This window comes from Stegostoma tigrinum, chromosome 14 (genome assembly GCF_030684315.1).
Source record: "Stegostoma tigrinum isolate sSteTig4 chromosome 14, sSteTig4.hap1, whole genome shotgun sequence".
Lineage (NCBI taxonomy): Eukaryota > Metazoa > Chordata > Chondrichthyes > Orectolobiformes > Stegostomatidae > Stegostoma > Stegostoma tigrinum.
Genome location: NC_081367.1, coordinates 12,734,012 through 12,759,210, shown reverse-complemented (window position 1 = coordinate 12,759,210; position 25,199 = coordinate 12,734,012). Strand labels below are relative to the sequence as shown.

Here is a 25,199-nt window from a genome sequence, read left to right as displayed (position 1 = left end):
AGACACCACAATATTTACAACACAATTGGTAGATGGTATGGAAGGGGGAAAGAGACGGTAATGTAGGTGAAGGCTCTCTCTGATTGCTCTTATTCCTGAAATATCAAACCCACATCAGAGATTTTAGAGACTTAAGTAATGAAAATATCCATTTATAATTACTTCAAATAGCTTCATTAGTTTAGCAGTGGTAAAATTAGCAATAATAGCATTGAGGTGCAAAGCACAATGCTGCACTCGGGTTAATTAGCCTTTGGAAAACATCTCCAGTAATCCTGAGAAAGTCTTTTGCAAACATCACAAATTCCATGGACAAATCCGGCTTGCCTTTGTCTTCTCTGACTCCTTGTAGTCTCCTTTTGAATGGAATTTGACCCAGGGTGAACATAATGCCAGCCTTTATGCTGAAAATCCATCTTTCTGATTCAATCTCAGAATTTGGAACAAAACAGGAAAGTTGAAGTGAAAGGCCAGTTTTTCAACTTTTAAGAACTTTTTGATGTTGACAGATCAGTCTGTTAATATAACAAGGCAAACAAAGGGGATTGGATGAAGAGAAGTGTCACGAACAGACAAATGTTTCCTGGTGAAATAGAGGAACAGTACAAAGGACACTATTTACTGACTGCTGTAAATATATGGTCATTCAACCAGTTCCTACACTTAAGCCAGTTGATGGGAGCACATATTTATGTCTGCACACTTTCTCACAGTACCTCTTTCCAGATATTCACACGCTGTATAGAAAACAGAGTTGTGCTGCTCTCAATTCCTACAGACAAAGGGGGTGGCCATGGGTACATGCATGGGCCCAGGCTGTGCTTGCCTCTTTGTAGGTTATGTGGAACAGTCCCTCTTCCGTAGCTACACTAGCCCTATCCCCACCTCTTCCTAAGTTAGATCGATGACTGTATGGGCGCCACCTCATGCTCTCACAAGGAGCTCGAACAGGTCATCCACTGCACTAACACCTTCCATCCCAACCTTAAGTTCACCTGGACCGTCTCTGATACCTCTCTCTCCCTCCTGGACCTCTCTGTTTCCATCTCTGGCAACCACCTGGAAACCGAAATCCATTTCAAGCCCACCGACTCCCACAGCTACCAGGAATACTCCTCCTCTCGCCCACCTTCCTGCAAAAATGCCATCCCAATTCTTTTGACTCCGCCGCATCAGCTCCCAGGATGAGGCATTCCACTCCCGTACATCTCAGATGTCCTCGTTTTTCAAAGACTACTGCAACTGTCCCCTCCCACCTCAGTTGTTGAGAACTCCCTCGATCATGTCTCTCACATTTCCCACAACTCATTCCTCACACCCCCTCCCCGCAATAACAACCAAAACAGAATCCCCCTTTGTCCTCACGTACCACCCGACCAACCTTTGGATCCAACGCATCATCCTCCAGCACTTCTGCCACCTGCACTCTGACCCTATCAGCAAAGACATTTTTCCCATCCCACCCTTATCCGCTTTCTGGAGGGACCACCCTCGTCTGCTCCACACTCCCTTCCAGCCCCACCACACCCAGCACTTTTCCCTGCAACCGCAGGAAGTGCTACACCTGCCCCTACGCCATTCCCCTCACCCCCATCCCAGGCCCCAAGAAGACCTTCCACATCAAACACATGTTCACCTGCACATCTGCTAATGTGGTATACCGAATCCGCTGACCTCCTCTACATTGGGGAAACCAAGCGGAGGCTTGAGGACCGCTTTGTGGAACACCTACTCTCGGTTCGTGACAAACGGCTGCACCTCCCACTCGTGAACCATTTCAACTCCCCCTCCCACTCCTTGGATGACATGTCCATCCACGGCCTCCGGCAGTACCACAATGATGCCACCGAAGGTTGCAGGAACAGCATCTCCTATTTCGCTTGGGAACCCTGCAGCCCAATGGTATCAATGCGGACTTCACAAGCTTCAAAATCTCCCCTCCCCCGACCGCATCCCAAAACCAGCCCAGCTTGTACCTACCTCCCTAACCTGTCCTTCCTCCCACCTATCCACTCCTCCCACCTCAAGCTCCCCCCTGCCATCTCCTACCAACTAGCCTCATCCCACCCCCTTGGCCTGTCCATCTTCCCTGGACTGACCTATCCCTTCCCTAACTGCCCAGCTGCATGCACCTTTACTGGCTCCAATCCCACCTTATTTGGCCTGTCTGTCTCCTCACCACCTATCTTCTCCTCTATCCATCTTCTATCTGCCTCCCCCTCGCTCCCTATTTCTTTCAGAATCCCCTTCCCCTCCCCCATTTCTGAAGAAGGTTCTAGGCCCAAAATATCTGCTTTCCTGCTCCTCTGATGCTGCCTGACCTGCTGTGTTCATCCAGCTCCATGTCTCGTTATCGAGCTGCTTGTCCTACTTTGCGTGGACCACTGGATCTTAAATACAAGCTGACAAAAAATAAGAGCTTTAATTAAGCTTCCAAGATAAGGCTCTTGGATTTTTAATGTTTGTCACAGTTCTTCGATGTGAGACACCAGAATTTGATCAGAGCTGCAAAAAAAAACAAGAAGAAAAATCCTGCTTTTGTGCAATCTGTTGAAAAATGTATGCAGTCCCAATGAAATTCAATTCACCATAAACATGATAAAAACCAAATGAACTGCGGATGCTGTAAATCAGGACCCTACAGTCCTCCAGACTCAATATTGAGTTCAATAATTTTAGGACCAAAGCTCTCCCATGTCCCAGCCCCCCACCCCACACACCAGGCCTTGTTACCACACAGCCTGCCACTACACACTCCCCATTGTGAGTCACTCACGGTCCCCATTAACAACTATTCGCCCTCCCAGCCTGATTGTTAGCACCTCCTTTGTCTGTCCAACTGTCTTTCTCTCTCTTTGGGCTCTATCCTGTCGTTTACTCCTTACCCCACCCACCTCCCTATTTTCTGCATATAAACTGACATTTTCCCAGCCACCATCAGTTCCGAGGAATGGTCACCGGACCCGAAACGTTAACTCTGTTTTCTCCCCTGCAGATGCTGCCAGACCTGCTGAGCTTTTCCAGCAACTTTGCTTTTTGTCACCATAAACAAGGATTCACTGCACAGTACTGAAACTAATGTAAGACTAACTAAGCAGTGCTATTTAGACAAGCCTTAAGTGACATGGAGATGAAAATACTGTTAGGTGTAAGAGTGAGTTTTCTCCTGAGGTTGAGGGGAATTTATTCTTGGACTGCAATGAAATTCTACAGCTCATTTTGATCCATAACATTTCTGACACATGAATGATGGCATCACAAGAACAGCTAAAGATTGTATTAATTTCCCTGCCAGCCTGGCCTGTTCACTCCAAAGTGACATACCTAAAAATAAGTGGATGTTTGCAAACTCAAGACTGAAATCTAAGTACTGCTAAGGAAAGACTTTGATCTCACTCTTTGAGTGCATTTTCCACTAAGGGTTTAACAAATGAGAACTGAACGCTTTTGAAAAATGATTGGGTGTGGGGAAATGATCTATTGACTGTATCTATGATGACTTCGTTAATGACAGTCATCTTTGTGTCAGGTACGATCCTGGCCACTAAATTGTTTTCTTTTTACTTCCTCATTTCCTGATAATAATTTGTTGAGCGCTGTTAGATATTGTGTTCAGCTCCTCTCACGTGTACTCAAATATTTATATCTCATGTCAACCAGTGGTCCTGACAGATCCAAACTGAGCATCAGCGAGCAGCTGATTAGTTAGTAGATAATATTTAATGGTGCCATTGAATACAGACTCCTTCCATCACTTTACTCTGAATGAGTGAAGCACGACAGTATTGTAATTGGCCAGACTTTATACGGCTGTACAATATTCCATTTTGTCAGGTAGGTAACATTATGACAGGTGAACTGGAATGGCTTCAGCACAGGAGCTGCTACAACTGGAGCAGGGCCAATAGCTTTTTCCCCTGTATGCCATTATTTCCTCATAACAAGCGGGGTAAAGCAAACGAAACTAAGACTGACAATGAGCGTGGGCTTTCAAGAGGTGTTTGGGTGCAATCTGTCACTTGGCACTTTGACTGCAGATCAATCAGCCTTGCCTCTCACCCTTGAGCTGCGCTACACTCTTGGCTGAGGATGTGATGCATGGTGCATCTACTTTCCGTTGGTTGCCAGGCTGTCTATCGCCATTCTTGACTGGACGTGTTGCAACTATAGAGCTCTGGTCTTAAATATTGGGTTTGGTGCTGCCCAGTTCTGTCTGTACCCTAATAGTACAGGTATTTAGCATATCAATGGTCATGCATAGTAGCTTTTCCAGATGTATGCCTGGTACTCCTTTCTCCACCTTTCAGTGACAGAGGACTAGTCTTCTGCCTTAATAGGAATGGGAGATAAACTAGGCCATGAGGAAAAGATTACTGTGCTGTGCAGTTCTACAGATGATTATGGCCTATAATGTCCGATGGATGTGCATTTGGCCTGTTAGACTTGAGTGTAATATTAGCACAATGATAGGCCAGTTCACGCATTAGCGGCTATCTCAGAATGGAGATAAGATATTGTCTTTGCAAGGACCATGTGTTTGTCATTTCCAGAAATACCAATCCTTGATGTTGCCTTGCCTGCACAATAAGGACAATGTGACTGTGGTATTCCCCAACCATGTGATACAGTTCCAAACACATTCCCTCCACTATCTTAAAGGGCAACAGACACATGGAAACATCACCATCTGCAGGATCCCCCCCAAGTCACACACCATCAGGACCAGGGATATATTACCCTTTCTTCATTACAATTCAGTCAAAAACCTTGAGCTCTCTCTCTATCAGCACAGCAGAGGCACTTTTATCCTAAGAATGCAGCAGCTAAAAAGAAGATGGCTCATCACCATCTTCTTCAGGATAATTACAATTGGGCAATAAATTGGGCCAGTAATGCAAATGATCGTGGCATTGATTTAATTAATTCATGTGGAATCTTTCCGTACCAAAATTGGCTGCTGTGTTTCAAACATTACAACAGTGACCACACTTCGAAAGTACTTCTCTACTAAAATGTTTTGCATTGTCCTGCTAGGCACTATATAAATGCACATTTTTCCTCCTAATTTGGCCAGCAATAATTTGTATTTATCGAGCTTCATCAATGTAATAAACATGTTCAAAGGCATAGAACAAGATACAACAGCAAACCACATAAAGATTATTATGGAAGGTTGGCAAAGGAGACTCTTCAAAGGGATAAATAAGGTGGAGTGATTTAGGAAGGAATTACTCAGCAAAGGGTTAAGGCAGCTGAAAACACACTCACTTATCACAAAGGAATTACTAAATTAAGGAAGCTCAAGATGCCAGAATTATAACAGGTCAGATACCTCTGCCCGTTAGGATTTCGGAGGTAGGGAAGAATGGAGCAACTTGAGAACATAGATGGAAATTTTAAAATCTAGATGTTGCTTAACTTGGGGTTGATACCAGCATAATGGTGATGAATGAATGGGGCTTAGGGTGAATTAGGATGTGTTTCCAGCAATTAGATTAGTGAGGTTTCAATTGGTATCTATCTACGATGTAACTGGCCTCAGAGAGCTCGATACCTGAATGCCCAAATTGAAATTTACCTCCTTCCATAATACCCCTCATTTGGAAGAACACAAAATTCAGAAAAATAAGACAAAAAGTAGAAGGAATAAAACTTCAAAATAATTTTAACAATTGCAATTCTTACTTAAAATTATAGAAAATATACTGTCAGCAAACTAAAAAATGGGAAACTGCAGCTATGAGAGGATTAACAATATTCTCCATTCACAGGGTTGTAGCTACAATCAAACATTGCCGAAGAACGCAGTACAATGCAGCACTGCCATCGGGGGGAAAACAATCAGTGCTTGAATCTTTCACGGCCAGCAGATTATATAATTCATGTGCACACACTTACTGTAAATGTCTTGAGCTGTCTCCTGTTTGCAGCAACAGAAGTCAAAGGTAGACTTTATCCTCTGAGATGTAAAGCTTTGCTCACAAATGGCTCGTGGGCACACAGTCCTTCAGTAAAATGCTAATTCTGGTAAATGGTACAGCACCACTAGTGAGATAGATGGTTCCTGCCTTGGTACCCTGAGAGTCAGGAATTGGGCGCTGCCCACAAAGGCTTAGAGAAACAATGGTGCTCATTACAACGCGGTACCAAAAGCAAATACTGATAACAGCTGTTCTTTAAATCAGATATGCCACTTCTCGTTGTTTTAATGCATCACTGAAATGAAATTCTAGGTCTATTCATGTTTTAAGGAGGGGTTTGCAATGCATTGCGATTTTACTTTTAGAATTTATATCTGCACTATATTGTTAACTGCTTCAATGCCCCATTTCTTTTTCTGAAAACAAAAATCTTTTCATTGCTGCTTGAGCAATGGAGTAAGAAGCAACTCTTAGTGATTTAACCCATTGTTTGGTGTTTACAGTGTGTTTCAAGTAAGTAATGGACCAGGCTGCCTTTTTCAAAGTTTCTTGAATGAGTGCAACTTATTTTCACAAGCGTACTTCTGGGAGGTCCTGGAGTTTATTCTGTTATTTTTCCCAATGCAAATAAAGCCTGATTATGCTTCTCAAAAGCTATAAAGGTCATTTGTACAAAACAGTAAGACTGAAATAGATATGTTTTTCCCAAAATTATTGCAGGTTGCAATTTTTGAGTTTAAACAGGTGGACAACTTGCCAACTCGAAGTGATGGTAGATTCTGACCTCCAAGCTATAGTGTAACTCATGATAAATGTATAAATGCACCTCTTTTAATTACCTTCAGAACTGTTATGGGCCAGACCAAAATCCCTCAAAAAACATTAAGACGACAGCTCAACCCCTAATATTTTCTTATTTTAGAGGAAAGTGTAAGGCGTTGCCTTCCAGGTGCAATTCTATTGGTCAAATTACTCGACTTTAAGCAAAACACATTTTATTTTTCCACAAGAGTTGAAATACAGACAGTAAAAACAAAAGAATTGATTTAACTGTAACTTTATCAAAATGCTTAACAAAAATAGTGTATAACTACTACTAATTAACTGTTCCAATTCAGTAACATCCTATAAGAACACTCTTGGCAAAAGGCAAATTCAGCCAAAATGATTGCCTCACATGCAATCCTAGCAGCAGGAAGTGAAAACCAGCTTTTAGCTGTTACGGAGAGAGGTGTAAGAACTTTCACATCCAGCTTCAAGACCTCAGCACCTGCTGAAAGCTAAAACTAAAAATCCTGGCTCGGTGGGAGCTTGACCCCACCCATGCAGGCTGCTACTATTGTTCTAACTGTTTAAAAAAAAAAGCCTCACAAGCTGTTTATTTTATTGGATTTGAGCAAACCACTCAGTACTGATATCTCAACCTTTCTTCATAAATATAACCTCTTACATTCACGTCTTAAAGCCATAGTATCATCACAAGAACATAACACCACACAATTTAATATATGCAGTGAATACTCGGACCAGCTCACTTGTTCAGCATGAGAATGAATTCAGAGGGAGATTAATATTTGAGAGTCTGCCAGCTAAGCATCATCAGTGAGTAGCAAAACCCATAACTTTATGCAATAGAATATGACAACGTATAGACATTTATTTTTCATGTCTCCTATTTTTTTATTCTTATGATGGCAATTGTACTATTTTATTAATAAGTAGACAGAGTGTTAGAGAAACTCATTGGGACTGCTAGCATTTGTAGAGAAAGAAGAGTCAACATTTCAAGTTGAACAACACTTATTCAGAATAGAGTCATTAGGCACGAAACACTGGCTCTGTTTCACTATCTACGAATGCTATCAGTTCTACTGAGTTCCTCTTGCACTTGCAGTTTTTATTTTATATCTACATCAGATGCGGTATGTTGCTTTTATTTCAATGTTCTATTTTATTTGCCTGACAGTCTGCTTCACAATTGAACTGTGGTAGTGCTCCCAAATGGCTAAAATCAGTTCAGTTGGAACTCTTGGACTCAAAATTACCAGCTATCTCTCAGTCAGATTTCAGGGGTTGAAGATACATCCAGAGAGTGGAAAAGACAGTATAAGCTAACACATCAATGTAACACTGAAGGACGACGCACCGTAAGAGTTGCTGTCTCTTGAGTGAGATGTTAAATTGTGGATCTGCCTGCTTTCTCAGGTGGAATTAAAAGATCACGAGGTTCTTTCAGAAGGAGGGAAAAGGAGTTCAATCAATGACCTATTCAATTCCTTAACCAACATCACATTACAATAGATTACCTCAATACTTAATTCATTGATGCTAATAGGATGCGCAATTTGCAAACCATTTGCTGTGATTCTCTACAAAACAATGAAAAGTGCACGACACAAAATATTTTGCTGGTGGTAAAGTGCTTTGAGGTGCTCAGGGGCCAGGGGAAATATCAGAAAATTAATTTAGGAAGTTATTCTTTTTTGTTATTTAAGTTGTTTGAGTTGAGCAATACAGTTGAGGTCTGCATTGTGTTTAATCAAAATGGTATGTGAAAACTACTGGCTCATAAGATATTAACATTATTACTGAATAATGTTTTTTTGTTGCCCAATCATTAGTGAGTGTACTTCATTTGCAGATTGCCACATATCAAATTTATGGACTGCAATACCATTTCATACTTGCTATCAGTCACTGACAAGTAAGAACAACTAACCATAAATGGGACACAATTATTCCAGTGGTCCATTTATCATCATGAAGAAAGATAAATGAGAAGTAGTTTTCACCTTCACTGCCCAGACAGTAAACATAGTAATCAGATCATCCACTCAGCCTTAAACTCCCAGGATTTTCCACCCACTGACTTCAAACAGGGTAGGTGATTTGCTTTACATCAGGCTATCGGTTTTGGAGTAATGTTCCTTTAAGAGCTCAACATGCAAATGAGCCAAGTACCTGAACATTGTGACATGCCCATGGGTTGTCTGCACCATGGCATCCAAGGTTAGAGTGTCTAAAGATGAACTTTACTGTATAACTTAAGTGTAAATAAACCCAATGGAGACCTTCAAGTAAATAGAATCGACAATATTTATTTCCATTACATTTATGTAACACAAGAATAACATTGCATTTAACAGAGACACAAGGCAGCAGTGAAGATAACGGATGCCTCAATGGTTAATAAGGTCAGGGAACCAGTGAGATTACTGTTTGGGATTACTCCCACTACATTGTGTCTCCATATTTGTCCAACATTGTGCAGTTTGCAAAGTAGGCATTAGAGGGAGAGACAACTGGTGGTGAGGGGAAGAGGTTGAAAAGGAGAGTCCTTCATGGTGACCTCAGCTGCTGTGGGAACTGAGGCCACATAATTGGCATCACCGTGCATTGCAAACTAGCCATCTAGCCATCTGAGGAAACCGACCCCTCCCCACCCACCTCAGCAACATTGGATCTTGTACTTGATTCCCAATAAAATGGCCTGTTGTTGGACCCAACTATACTCAATGGTGACAAACATTCTCCAGCCACAGCCTGCTCCCACAAGAGGGATTCCACAAACAACTGATTCCATGAAACAAGTAGCAGAAAAATATTTTCTGATCACTGATACAATTTTTGCATTACTTTGCAGCAGAAATAAATCATGAACTCCAAAAACATTCAACTCAATGCATCTATTTAAATCTAGATTTCATTTGTTCCAAGTTTGGGACTTGTGCTAGTCATTGAATGATGTTCAGTGGTTCACTCATGCATATCCACGCTATGAATACACGCAAAGAAATCCAGTTGTAATGTACGGTTATAAAGCCAAAAGGATATTTGTCAATGAAACTTGAAGAAAAAGGTTTATATCTTTTAAAAAGATAAATAAAACTCATGGTCTGACCACAGGACTCTGCAAGTAAGGATTTGTCTTTCTTAACAGTAATGAGAGAATCCTCAATAAGACACACACACACACACACACACACACAAAGTAACTAAATAATGCTTGTTTCTGCCAATTGTCAGAAAGAACATCACAGCATAGTATTGATAGATTGGTTTACACTGATACAGTCAACTGGAATTTTTACAACTTAGCCCAAGCACATTATAGTTTTAAATCTCAGACTCACATCTTAGGGAAAACTGACCACCAAGAGTTCTTGAAGCTTGGCTTCTCTAGAATCCATGACACCCAGTTCATTACATGGGAAATGAAAGTTGGATAAACGTTCTTAAAGACTCTTGTGGTGTGCCAATACTATCAAACAGCTGAGCCTGGAGGTCCAGGTTCAAGTGCCATCTACTCCAGAAGTTTGTATAACATGTCTGAACAGGTTGATTAAATATATCCATGAACTTCTTCAGACTTAAAGAGTGCTGACCTTACTTGGAAACTAACAGTGATTAAGATAACATTTGGGACACAAAGGGGCTGAGCCTCATTACAATTATACTCCTTTACATAAAAATTAACTGTGCAATCTTTAACAGAACTTTAAACATGTAACCCAACCCTAGCCCACTAGTATTTTCTAGATTCACTTAACTTGTTTGAGCAGCAGTCAAGGTAAAGGCTAGGCAATGATGATTTTGTCCTTAACTGGGACAGAATCATTTCAATAGCACTGAAAAATATCAAATGATTGTTCTTTTTTTCTGAAACCTTAATGGGCTGTGACTGTCATTGGCTGGCCAGCATTTATTGCCCATCCCTGATTGCCCTTGAGAAAGTGGTGGTGAGCGGCCTTAATGAACCTCTGCAGTCCACGTGCTATGGGTTGACCCACAATGCTGTTCCCATCATTTGGTCAACTTTGGAAGCACATTCTTACTGTCCCTTTTATTCCATAAGACCATAAGACATAGGAGTGGAAATAAGGCCATTCAGCCCATCAAATCCACTCCGCCATTCAAATCATGGCTGAATATGATCTCATACTTTCATAGCTTCCCTACAGTGTGGGGATAGGTTATTCGGCCCATTGAGTCCACAATAGCTCTCCGAAGAAGATCTCACCCAGACCCATCCCCTATCCTATCCTAAACCTGCATTTCCCATGGCTAATCCATCTCTGGACGTTATGAGCAATTTAGCATGGCCTAGCCACCTAACCTGCACATCTTTGAACTGTGGGAGGAAACCAGAATACCTAGAGGAGACTCACTCAGACACATGGAGAATGTGCAAACTCCACACAGACCATCACCTGAGGCTGGAATTGAACTCAGGTCTCTGGCAACGTGAAGTAGCAATGCTAACCACTGAGCCACCATGCTGTTCCTTACTAATATGGTGTACAACACTGTATGTAACACATCAACAGTGTTACCCCCATCAAGTTTTTCTTTTATCTGTTCAAAAACTACTGGAGATTAGTTAAATGTGATTTCCCCTTGAGAAATCCATACTGACTCTTCCCAATCAACCACTTTTTTCCATGTGATTACACATTCTATTCTGAATAATTAATCCTGGAAGCTTCTCCACCAATGAAGTTAAACTGACTGTTCGATGAATGCTGGGCATATCGTTACAATTTTTTTTGAACAAAGCCATAACGTTTGCAATTTTCAAGTCTTTAGGCACCTCCCCCAAGTCCAGGGAAGACTGAAAGACTGTACCCATCAGCCTTGCAATGTCCGTTCTCACTTCCTTCAAAACACATGAATGCATCTCATCTAGTCCTGGTGCTGTGTCAACTTTAGGTGTCAACAGTCTATCCAACATTTTTCATAACAATTTTTAACCCTTCTAGTGCCACCGTTTTATTGTCTGTCAACATGGCCTGGATAGCATTTCCCTCTTTTGTAAATAGTTAGCCTGCTGAATATTTGGTGAGCAAAGCATTACTGTATTAATTGCTCTGATGGTTAATACCTGTAACATTACTCTAAAACAAAAATGCATTAGTCAGTTGATTAACATGATGAGTTAGCAGATTAGGATCAGAATAATCAAGTCAGTGTGGAAGTAGGTCACTTGGCCCTTTGAGTCCATACCGACCCTCCAAAGACCATCCCACCCAGTGCACCTCCCTACCCTATTCTTGTAATCCTGCATTTTCCATGGCTAATCCACCTAGTCTACATATCCCTGGACAATCCACCCAACCTTCACATCTTTAGACTATCAGAGAAATCCACACAGACACAGGGAGGACATGCAGACAGTCGCTTGAGGGTAGAATCAAACCCAGGTTCCTGGTGCTGTGAGGCAGCAGTGCTAACCACCGAGCCACCATACTGCCTAACATGGGAACGATAGTAGGCCATTCAGCCCCTTGAGCCTGTTTCACCATACGATGAGATCACGGTTGATCTGTAGCTCCAAATACCTTCCCTTAGTCCCAACTTTTGCTTAACAAAAATTGATCTCTCTCAGATTTTAAATTAACAACTGATTTAGCATTAACTACTATTTATGAAGAGCGCCAAACCTCTACCACCCTTTGTCCATAGAACAGTTTCCTAACATCTCTCCTGAATGGTCTGACCCCATGATTTTAGATTCTGTCCCCAAGTTCTAGCATCACCAACACTGCCAATAGCGGTCTTTTCCTGTTAATAACTCAAAGCCTGTAACCTTCTAAATTCTAGGGAAAACAAGGCCTAATTTGTATAATCTCTCCTCATAACTTAACGCCTGAAATCCAGGCATCATTCTTGTAAACCTACACAGTACTCCCTCCAAGTTGAATATGTCCTTCTTAAGATATGGTGCCCAGATCTGCTCACAATAGTCCAACAGGGTCTAACCATGGTTTTATACAGCTGCAGAATAATTTCTGGATCCTTATATTCCAGTTTCATTGCTGGGACATCAACTATCTACAATCTATATCGGGGCATAAACGAAGAGGCTGAGTAATATTTCAAATTTGTTGAGTTAGAACATAGAACATAGAACATAGAACAGTACAGCACAGAACAGGCCCTTCAGCCCACAATGTTGTGCCGACCATTGATCCTCATGTATGCACCCTCAAATTTCTGTGACCATATACATGTCCAGCAGTCTCTTAAATGACCCCAATGACCTTGCTTCCACAACTGCTGCTGGCAACGCATTCCATGCTCTCACAACTCTCTGCGTAAAGAACCTGCCTCTGACATCCCCTCTATATGTTCCTCCAACCAGCTTAAAACTATGACCCCTCGTGCTAGCCATTTCTGCCCTGGGAAAATCAATTCTTCTGAGATAATCATGCCAATTATGTACAATATTTTAATTGGATCCATAACAATTCATACCTCATTGATGGCCAGCTGTTCTCCCCCTCCTCCTTGGTGTCCATACCGATGATTTCCACTCCGATAGTCCTCATACAAATCCTCCTCACTTCCAGCTTCATCAGCAAAAGCAGTCTTATCTGGTGCACCATCATTAATGACTGCAGTGTGAATAAAAACAAGACAATCTATATTCTTGAAATCAATAAATTACTCACATATTTACGAACTATTTTTAATGATGTAAATGTAGAAAATCCCAAGGCATTTGAGGAATGCACAATAGGTCAGAGCCAGAAGATTATAGATCTTGCAGAGGGCTGATATGCAAAAGATTTTGAGAAAACCATATTTAGACAATTGCATTCTTGTGGCTCTGCACGTGACATTTTTGTCACTATTTCCCTGGCGTTTTGTAAGACGCTTGATGGGCCAATTTTACAAACGGCCCTAGAGGTGAGTCTCGAGGATTCCTGAAAATGAGGCAGAAAACCTCATGACATATTCTCCCTTCATGTGATATTTCAGGAGGAGGTGTGAAAGCAGAACTGGTAACCCTGCATGCAGCTTAATTAAGGACATTCTCCAGACAGTAGCTAGATTTTTCAGCCAGAATAAGGAAGGTCTATCAAACCAGGATATCTTTAGAAGATGAAATGGTGAGAACCTCCCAGCAGCTTGTTAGGTATTAATTGGACCAGGAGGTTTCTTGCAATGCTGAATGTGCCATGCTACTAAACACTGCCCATTACTGTCCTTTCTGTCCAATGATATCAATCTTTTTGACCATTCTTACTTCCCTCAGTGACTGGGCATAGTGGAACCCTTGAAACTACCTACATACATCAGCAACACGTGACCTTTCAGTAATAGTAGGCTTCCTACTGACCCTTATGCCTCGGAGCCAACTCACTGGCATTGATTAGACAGGACCCCCTGAGATGGCCATTCAAATGGCCACCTCCTTCAAAATGTCACTTGGTGTTATATCTGGAGACCCCCGCCCACAGCGCACCCTGATGGCAGAATAGATACCAGGGATGAACATTCTGTCGGCTTCTCACAACCCAACTCCTAAATATGTGACCATAAGGACTAATTACAAGACATGATCAAAGATTGAAAAATTGATGACAAAAATGAGAAAAACATTTAAATCAACAGGAATAAGAAGAGGGCATAGGTGCAAAGCACTGAGCAGAAGAAACAAAGGTGAAATGACAAAAAGAGATAACAGGGAGTACAGCTGGATGAACACAGCAGGCCAAACAGCATCAGAGGAGCAGGAAGGCTGACATTTCGTGCCTAGACCCTTCTTCAGAAACTTCAGACTCAGGTCTAGGCCCAAAACATCAGCCTTCCTGCTCCTCTGATGCTGCTTGGCCTGCTGCGTTCATCCAGCTCCACACCTTGTTATCTCAGATTCTCCAGCATCTGCAGTTCCTACTATCTCTGAAATGACAAAAAAATCCTTTTCGCTTGGTGAGTACTTTGGGAATGGAATGCACTCTCTGGAAATGTGGTGCAGGCAGTTTCAACTGAGGCAACCAAGAGGGAATTGTATCTTTATTTAGAGAAACATAACGCACAAGAGTATGAGAGATTGGCACCAGGTAACCTTCCACATTTAACAAGCTAGTGCAGGCATAAAAGACTGAATGGCATCCATCTGTGCCATGATACTTCTCTGATTCTGTCTCAGCCTTCCATTGCCTCAAACATAGCAAATTACGAAACGTATAGGATGCCAGTAGCAGAGATCCTCTAATCCTCTTACTCCTGCACCTTGCCTTGAATGAAGAATTCACTATCAGTGGGAGTCAGGATCTGAGAAACAGGAGGAATTTCAGTCTCTGGAAGATCGTATGAGGGTTTCCTCGTGAATCCCAGGTTTGGCACAATGCCCAATCTCTTGCTTTGAACCAATTTCCAGGCAGCCAGGATGCATCGCTCACATTGGCAGTGGAAATTGGCCCATCAGTCTCCTGTAGGTGAAGTATCTTATTTTGTAATTGAACTTTCCACAGTTTATTCCCCACAAACACGTGATGAGATTATCATTTACTTTTAAGTGTACTCTCAGTGCAGGTGAAGCTGCGGCTCTACATTTTACTCGTGCTTTAGGTAACACATCGCTCCAAATTAGACCTTTTTTTAAATTTGACAACCATTAGCATTGAATCTAACTTTTAACTCTCAACAAATATTCACTGCCTGCACCAGCTTGTTACATGAGCAAAGTTACCCGGTGCCATTCTCTCATACATTATTTTTCTCCAATAATGTTACAATACCCTCTCGAATGCCAACACTTAAAGTGCCTCAATTGCATTTCCTGGCTGTGCATTCCATACCCAAACTGCTCACTGAGCGGAAAAGGTTTTTTTTTGTAATTTCACCCTCACTTCTTCTGCACAAAACTATTTTGGGTGCATTATAACATGTAAAATAAACCATCCAGGGCTTGACAATTAACCAATACAATTTTATTGATGCTTCACTTCATACTTCAACAGCAGTGTCTTCTTAATAAGGTCTCTGCAGTGTGGCATCCATCCAAAGATAGTCAAGTAATTACATTCTTTGACTTCTTGGATTCATTTTGTCAAACACATGCAGGTCTCTATGGAGACCACTGCCAGCAAAACAAGAACAAGAATAGAATATGTTACAAATGGGAGTTGCATTGAAAAGAATTATGGCTTTGGTGAAGGACTGTCATCAAAACCTTTCTTCTCCATATTTCAATTTCTATGTTAGCAATGGCTCATTTGCTACCATTCTTGTTTCTGAGTCAGTTTGAGATACTTGCACAAAAGTCTAGCTTTATATTCCAGGACACTACTATAAGAGAGCTGCCCTGTCAGAATGGTACCATTTTGACAAAACATTAAACTGAGACTCTTGCAGGGGATTGTAAGAACACCTGGATCATGACTCGGAAGAACAACAGAGACTTATTCCTCACTTTCTGATCCATATTTATCCCTCAGTCAATACCAAAGAAGCAAGCTATCTGGTCTTTTATCACACAATGGCTTGTATATGCAAAGTTGCTACAATATCTTCTACATTATAACTGTGAGTACTCCTCAGAAGTGCTTCATTGGTTACAAAGTGTTTTGGAGCATCCTGATGGGAAACATCAATATAGGGTGGAGCTGGAGGAACACAGCAGGTCATGCAGCATCAAAGGAGCAGGAAAGTTGACATTTTGGGTCTGGACCCTTCATCAAACATCAACTCTCCTGCTCCTTGATGTTGCCTGACCTGCTGTGCTTCTCCAGCTCCACATTCTTTTGACACTGACCCCAGCAGCTGCAGTTCTTGCCATCTCCTGTTGGAAAACAAGTGTATATAAATACAAGTCTTTCTTTCTAACAATCGAAAAAAGTAGCAGATTTTTGGTTTTACTGAGCAATCGGTCCCAATAAGTCACTGTCCAGAGCTTTACTCAGCTGACAATGTGCGAAGCAAGTAGAAACTCTAAGCCACGGGAGTAATGTTTCCAGTCTGGCATGTTTCATGTGACCCATTGTCTCTTGACTTGAGAGATAATGGTGTATGGCTAAAAAATTTATTTCAGAAGGTACATTAATTAATTTTGTCACAAAGCAAGACTGTCAAGGGAAAATTGGAGTCATGCCTATTCTCCGACTATTGACTTCAGACTTGTTGAACTATGGCTCCTCTGTTTCATGAGAGAGGAAGCAGGAATAGTCTGTCATCCACAAGTGTCTATTAGAATTTCTTAGTTCTGTAAAAACTCCAGTCCTATCCATCAACCCTTAGTGGAGAAAAGCCATTCTAGATATTTTTAATTGACCTGTCCAAAATCATGTGACACACCCTGCAGCAGGTGGGGTACGAACTCATGTCTTCCAGCCCAGAGGTAGGTACACTATCGCTGCACCCGAAGAACGCCACAACTAATCTCTAAAATATGTGCTCTAAACAGCACCTGTTCTCTCCATTACCTCTTGAGAATGTTCTTAAAGAGACCGATCTTTCACAACATTGTCAAGGATGGCTTCATGCAGTCTCTGGGGTTTGATATGGTCAAGGCAACTACCAAGAGTTCTGTGTACAATGCGAAGGTGACTTTCAGAGCTGTGCTGCTGCCACTTGCAGACTTTTGGAAGAGTACTTTCTGTTGGGCATGGATTGGATATATGCAGGAAAAATAGGACTGAAAGGTCAGACGATATATGCCATTCAGAATGAGTAATTATACAGGTTCTCATTCTTACTTAGGATATAATTCTCACTTGGTAACCCTCCTCTGAGTGATCTCATGAACCTCATGTTCATGCATCCCAGAGAGTTAATCTATTAAAGAGATTACCCACTGTTAATCCAATCTACTGAAACTAATACTCTCCAACTAGCCATTATATATTTAAACAGTGTTTTAGCTCTGAGAGCACAGCTTTTAAATCCCTTGGTGGAAGATGTCCTATTTACAATTAAGGGTAAGCTTTGAAATTTCAAGAATAAGCACAGAATTAGGTATTTTCTACCCCTCATTGTTTCACTTGGGATTCATATTTAGGTTGCATATTTTTACCACCAACCTCTTGTGGCTTCATGTCAAACTTCAAATTAATGGCCTCCGATGAAACTCAGTACAAATATTTAGTTACTGAGGCTACAGTAAGGTATGTGTGTATTTTCCAGTACATATTTACATGGTGAAGTAAATTTCAAGAGTGTCTTAATATGCATAAATTGCGTGATCATGAACAATATTGTTTAGCCAATTTATTTATTGAAAATAAGTTTTGAAGTTACTCATTTGGGGTTATGAAATCTGGATCAACACTGAGCAATGGATATTCCTGAACCACATATATTCAGAATGCCTGGCTGGATATTTTAAGCTGTCCAACGAGTCAAGAAAAATGTTAAGGTAAGGGACTGATTATTTCAATACTCTGCAAAATGATGTAAGGTATAGCTGACAATGCTATCAATGACTATCACTACTCAGTAACTTGTTCACAGATGCTAAGTTTGAGTTTTACCAAGATCACTTGGTTCAAATCCTTCTTACGTTCTAAATATGGTCTAGATATGGACAATAGTGCTAAAGGGCAGTAACAAATTGAGTAAATGCTCTTAAAAATCAAGGCAGCATTTGACCAAATGTGGTATTATCGACCCCAAGCAAAATTAAATGAGGAAAAACTAATGGTTGAAGTCTTGCCTAGCACAAAGGAAGATGATTGGCTCTTGGAGGCCAATCTTCTCAATTCCAGGACTTCTGCAGGAGATCTTCAGTGCAGTGTCTTAAGCCTACCATCTCCAGCTGCTTCATCAATGACCGTCAAAAGGCCAGAAATGGGCATGTTTGGGCTGATGACTGCACAATATTCAGTGCCATTTGCAACTAGTCAAATAAATGAAATAGACCATGCTAAAAAGCAGCAAGACCATGACAACAATCAAATTTGGCCTGATAAATGGGAATTAGCATTTACACAAGGGTTAGTCTATGACCATCTCAAACAAGAGAGAATTGAACCAATTCTTCCCTACATCTACTGGCAGTACTGATGGTGAATTCCACGCTATCCACTTTGTGAACATACATCTGCCCTAACCTAACTGGCTCAGCCTTATAATGCTGTGGACACAAAAACAAGTCAGAAATTACATAATTAGAGGTTGGCCCCTCAATTCCTGACTCTGCAAAACTTTTCCATTAAATACAAAGCACAATTCAAGATTAGGAGCAAAAAAATTCCCTGTCTGGATGGCTGAGTGCAGCTCCAACAAGTTCAACTTGAGAAGCTTAACATTATGAAGAATAAAGCAGTTTGCTTCTTTGTGCCATCTTGAACATTCACTCCCTCCAACACTAGGGCAGTGGCAGCACTGTGTACCATCTCCATGACTCTGCAACAATTTGCCAAGGCTCCTTTGATGGCAAACCATGGTCTTTAGCACCCAGAAAGCAACCAAGTACTTGGGAACACAACCGACGTCAAACTCCCCTCTGACTTGAAAAAACTGCTCCCTCATGGTTGTTGAAATCCTGACCTGTCACCTGAACATTAATGTGCAATTGTGTTTACCAAGTCAACTGCGTAATTCAAGAAGGCAGTTCAACACAACTTTCAGTAGGGTGGCTCGGGATGTGCAATAAATACTGATCATGCCAGTGATGTTGACAACAGGTGAATGAATACATTTAAAACATTTTTAAATATGTTTGCAAGGATCGACTGTATGATGCTTTAAAAGTACAAGAGCATATTTCTTGGGTTTTGTGTCAGTTGTACATGGATGTGTTGATGTCCTTTTTGAGCTCAAGTTGATTAATTGAAAGCAAGGTTGATAAACGCTACAGGCAGAAAGAGTTGGCTGTTGGAAAGGAGGGAAGTACAGGATTGAGACTTCCATCCATTGGGATAAAATAAGTTTTTTTTAATCTTAAAACAGTTACAATTCCTCCTTACACTCATTGCAAAATAGACTTACTTCCTCTGTGTTTAGCTCCACTGACCAATATGTTTACCTGTTCTAAAAAAAATAGGCTGAAAGAACAGGTACAACTAGCACAGAAGCTACAACTCCAATGAAAAACATCATATAATTAATGACAGTGGAACATTAGGAGTCAGCTAATGTTATAACCCATCAAAGCAAAGCTGGAACACATTTATAATCGGTACCCGTCATAAACCAGTTGGAAGCATTATAGCTTCCAGCACATGATAGGCTTTTGAAATTATTTTCACAAATGAATAAGCATAGTTTACAACATATTTCTGAAAATAGTGATCAGCTCAACTTTTATTTTCTGTATCCAGTTTCATTAAGCACATTATCACAAAGGTATTCGGCCACAGATAATGAAGATCACAGCGTAGCCCATTTAGAAAATATCAGTTTACCACTACACATTGGCTCATCTTTATCTGCTTGACACGGAAGCACAAGAAACATGATCAGATGTTATACAAGTGGAATTATTCTAATAAGTACAGTGACTTTATCCTTTCGAATACATGGTATCGCGCAAAATATCATTAACAGTAGATTACTTATACAATAATGTATCCAGGAATGCACTGCAGAATGAAAGGAGCATTCTTGCTTTTTCCAACATGGTTTCCCTGGTTACCACAGAGATATTTTCCTAATGCTCCCCTTCACCATTGACACCCAGTAGAAATCTTTTCAAAGCAGCTTGTTTTTAATAATGAGATCACTAGGTTAAAGCAGTGTCCATATACACGTGGTATCGCAGCTAAATATCATTCTATGTCTGACAAGTGCAAAAAAAGGTTTTTTTGGATGACAAAGATTCTACCATTATCACTAATTCTTTAATTTCTGTAAACTATACATAGAAAAAAGTGACAGAGAGATAAATAATCTAAAATGTAGAGATAATTAGGTATTGGCTATTAGTTCAGCATGTGGATGAATAGCAGATAAACTGTTGATTCTTTGAGGTAACGTAGCAAAACACTTGCACTCAAGAAGAGGCACATTGTCACAGGATTTTAACTCTGCTACCTGGTCCACATGAGGCCAGACCTGGTGAGGTTTTCTGTTTTAATTCAGTAAGAGCCACTCCTGCATATTGTTACTGGCACTTTGAGGTCTGCATCTGTAAAATCAGCTTTGCATAAGGGAATGAAATTAACCATAGAAGTGGAAATAAGTTGTATTCCTTTCCTGTCAAATTAATTTTTGGTTCTGTGGTTAGTTAATCAAAAGTTGTCTCCAATCAACTGTACTCCGTGTTATTGGTAAATTTGACCAAGCAACATAATGCTAAAGTCAAAAGCTAAAATAGCCTGCTATGAAGTGGCCTAAGTTAGTGAGAATACGGCTGGAATTTAAAGAGTCAGCTAAGCTCACTGGTAGTATTTGGACATGGTCAAATATGTCACAGCATGATGTCAGTGTGGAGTTTGCACATTCTCCCTGTGTCTGCATGGGTTTCCTTCAGGTGCTTCAGTTTCTTCCACAGTCCAAGGATGTGCAGGTTAGGTGGATTAGGTGGATAGGTGTTATAGGGTCAGGATAGGGGTTGGGATCTGGGTGGGATGCTGTCCAGCAGTCAGGCTGACAATGGGATAATTGAAGGGTTGTAGAATTTTCCAATCTGACATAGAACATAGAACATAGAACAATACAGTGCAGAACAGGCCCTTCGGCCCTCGATGTTGCGCCGACCTGTGAACTAATCTAAGCCCCACCCCCTACACTGTCCCATCATTATCCATAAGAGAACATAGAACAATACAGAAGTATAATCACCAGAAGCCCAGGCAAGTACAAACCAAAATCCTCAGGGATACACAGCAAGTTCAGAAAGGATTTGTCCAGGGGATGGCTCCTGGAAGTCATCAGATCAGAAGTATAAATGTTTTAAGGTCCCATTCCAAAACAGCCGCATGTAAAATGGTGTTTCTTCTTGTTTCTCCACAAGCTGCAGATTTTAAATTTCAAAGGGAGGTGATATTGCCAAATTGTTATTCTGTACATAACTCACTATTCTGAGGTCCTAGCCACCTGTTGGGACGTTTTTTTTTTATTCAATCGTAGGATAGGCACACAACTGAGATAATACCAGCATTTATTGTCCGCCACTATTTTTGAGAAGATGGTGAGGACCGATACTTTCAAGTACAACTGAATGGTTCATTAGATAATTTCATAGAATCCCTACAGTGTGGAAACAGGCCATTCAGCCCAACAAGTGCACACTGACTCTTCAAAGAGCATCCCATCCTGACTCATCCCCCTACTCTACCCCTGGAACCCTACATTTCCCATGACCAATCCACCTAGCCTGCATATCTTTGGGCTGTGGGAGCAAACCGGAGCACCTGGAGGAGACCCACACACAGATACAGGAAGATTGTGCAAACTCCACACAGACAGTCACCTAAGGCTGGAATTGAACCTTGGTCCCTGGTGCTGTGAGGCAGCAGTGTTGACCACTGGGCCACCATGCCGTCCCTGAGGCCAGTTATAAGTCACTTGCGAGTCAGATCAAAGAAGGAATAAAATTTTTGTTCCTCAGGAAAAGGCATAACAAAACCACTCTATGACAATTCAGTAGTTTCAGGTCACCATTACTGATACTAGCCCTTAGTCCATATTTATTTAAATAATCAAATTCAAATTCCACAGGTGGGATTTGGTTCTTGACTCGGATTCATTAGTGCTGGCCTCTCGGATTCCAACAATAGAACCATGATGCTACTGCACCACGCGAATAAGAGAAAAATATTCTTGAAATGTCCTAGCCAACATTTAATTATTTCTTCATTTATTATTTTGTCGGTCCTTGCTGCATCAGACTTTGCCTGGTCAGACGCAGTGATTACACTTGAACCACAGTTCATTAGTTAATGGCGCACTTTTACACATGTACAGGATCGAATGCGTGTAAGATCATTGCAAATTATGTCAATGTGTTTGAGTGGTTGCTTTCAATTTAATGTCATAAAATTAAAATTGCTCATGATCAAATTGTGTGGCATTGAGGCATGACAAGCCATAACTGAATAACAGAGAAGGCTCAAGGGACTGAATGACCACTTTCTGTTTCTTATTTTCCAAAGTTCATTTTTACCTCTACATTGTATTTGGAAACAATTAAAGAATTGTGCTTTATCCATTTATAAAATAACGTATTCATCTCCATCGATCATCAGATTTTCTGTCATTGAGTAAATGATCATCCAACTTTTCTCCTAGTGTTCTGATTGTGGTGTCTGTGTGTAAACAATTTAGGATTATTTGGCTGTCCCTTTTCCCCCCTGAACCTCTCCCTGTACTGCACAAAATAAGACTGTCCCCTCGACACTTTTCAAGCCAGTCTGGCTGAACATTGACAATCAATCTCATGAGAAAATAGAAGCCAAATGCTGTAGTTGACATGTCCTGACCCAACCTACTGGAATTCCCTTAAGGACCAGACTCCTGGCTATTCACTTTAATCGTTCTGACAATTAATTCACCAATCAATAATGGGACATCAAAACAATATTGAGCTGAATGTGAATTAAATGTTAAGTGCCTATACAGTGCACCTATTCATTTCACCTTGATAATGACCTTGTATACATTAAATGAGGAAAGCAGGAATCCCTTCTTGATCCCTGACATTTTTGCTGCCAGGCACAAGAGTTAATCATATCATTACTGCAACTAATTAAGACCACCATCCATTTGTGACATGATCTCACTATCTAGGATTAAAATTTCACAGATTAACCTTCAACTCTTTGGCATGCTCCCCTCTCCTCTTTTTCCCTTTCCCATCGCACAAACTCTCTGTTCTGTTGCCACTGTGATGCAATTGAGAAAAGGTCAATTATGGAGCTCTCTTTGTGTGTGAATGGGATCTTGAGTGTTTCTATAGGCACCATTCAGGAGCACTGCTGAAACACAGTTGTGGCTGAGTCAGTATCAAGTGATTCTGCCATGGATTTTGTTGACACTTCTCACTGTTAAATCTCCATGAAAAGGTACTGGGCATTTTTTACATGTTTAAGGAGGGAACAGGGCAAAGGAACCATTCTTTTAAGAACACAAAATTACATGCTACAAACAATTTTGATCTTCTAATTTATATTTTGGATTATGTGTGAATAAATGCAAATGTTTTTCGATGATGTGCTGGCAAATTACCACAATCACAAGCTCTGGCTTGTTCATTCATTTGCATTGCATATATGAGTGAACTCTCACATTTTGCTGCACACAATCCAGCAAGACAATGATTACTTAAGTACTCTCAGTTAAAACATTGTTGAGGCTCATTTTCAGACATAGAGTTTGCGATTCATGATCTATGCCTGTTCCTATTGAGGCAAACTGCATAAAAATATGGTACCACCTCCTACTGTATATAAATGTTGGGTTGGTCTGAATGTAGCCCCCTGCTGGCTGCCTTAGTGCTCAACAGGGAACCAAGCAGTGTGTGCACTAATACTAAGTGGTATCAGTCAGCCTGCTGCTTTAAAAGCCATGCTGCTCTTCTTAAAGTGCAGCTGTGCACAGTGAGGGGAACTGTTGCTGAATACCCACAGAAAGACTATGTGGCAGCTGCACCAATGATACCTCCTAGAAGAGACAGTGTTCATCACTGTGGGCTGTAGGGTTTAGTGGTCAAAGAGAAGGAAGGAGTAATGCTTCTGGAAAAGGGCAGGAGAGCCTGAAGGTCAATCCACTGAATGGAATGGAAGCATGTGACTAGGGGGACAACTTCTGGAGTCTGGCCCCAAGCCTGCCAACAGCAGGGTTCAAAGACCTCACATGGGTGGCCAAGGGAGTGAATGCGCTCTCCTCCCAAAATCACTGAAACCTCATGCTGCTCAACACCCATGCACATCCCTCCCTGGCAGTCACTTTTAGGCTATATTTTTAAATACTCCAAATTATCCTCATATATATCCCGATAGTACCGGCCTCACAGTGAGCTCTCACCACTTCCAGGTGTGGCAGATATACCACCCAGACACACTTTGACACAACTGAGGACAGTATACACTTTCACTTAAGAGACAAGGTAGACCAAAATCAGAAGCAGAGCAGACCTGAAGAGGTCAAGTACACCTACATCCCCTAGGGGACTACAAGGGAGACAATTCATCACACACGAAAGGATAGACCAGTGGCATTGTTGGGAGCATTGGAAATATCAATATGTTCCTACTCTATGATGCTTTTCAATGCTCACCTCACTGTCACTTCCAATATGGCACGATGGATAAGCTAAAAATAGTACCACCCGGGTTAAGATAATAAAATGTGAGGCTGGATGAACACAGCAGGCCAAGCAGCATCTCAGGAGCACAAAAGCTGACGTTTCGGGCCTAGACCCTCCTACCACCCGGGTTTCCTGCTTTTCTCTCAAGCACCATTCCCAACACACCATCTCTTCAACCTTCCTCCTTCTCATCTCGACCCAGCGTGGCCTCAGCACAGACATTCAGTCTCGAGGTGATTGCTCAAAGTTGGTCTTACCATGGCTAAGAACTTAAGAAAGACTGCACTGTTTGAACTTCCAAC

The 25,199-nt window shown here is 41.2% G+C and overlaps 1 protein-coding gene across 10 annotated transcripts in view; it reads right to left on the bottom strand.

Annotated features, from left to right (window-relative positions):
* Window positions 1-25,199, bottom strand: part of LOC125457500 (rho guanine nucleotide exchange factor 4) — a 423,581-nt gene that overhangs the window by 71,855 nt on the left and 326,527 nt on the right. For 9 of the 10 annotated variants that reach the window (XM_048541759.2, XM_048541758.2, XM_048541762.2 and 6 more), the window contains one exon: window positions 13,176-13,315. In XM_048541759.2, coding sequence (XP_048397716.2) covers window positions 13,176-13,315 — 140 coding nt within the window. Of the gene's footprint in view, window positions 1-5,898; window positions 6,171-13,175; window positions 13,316-25,199 lie in introns of those variants that run through there. The other variant, XM_048541764.2, reaches the window with a different exon arrangement.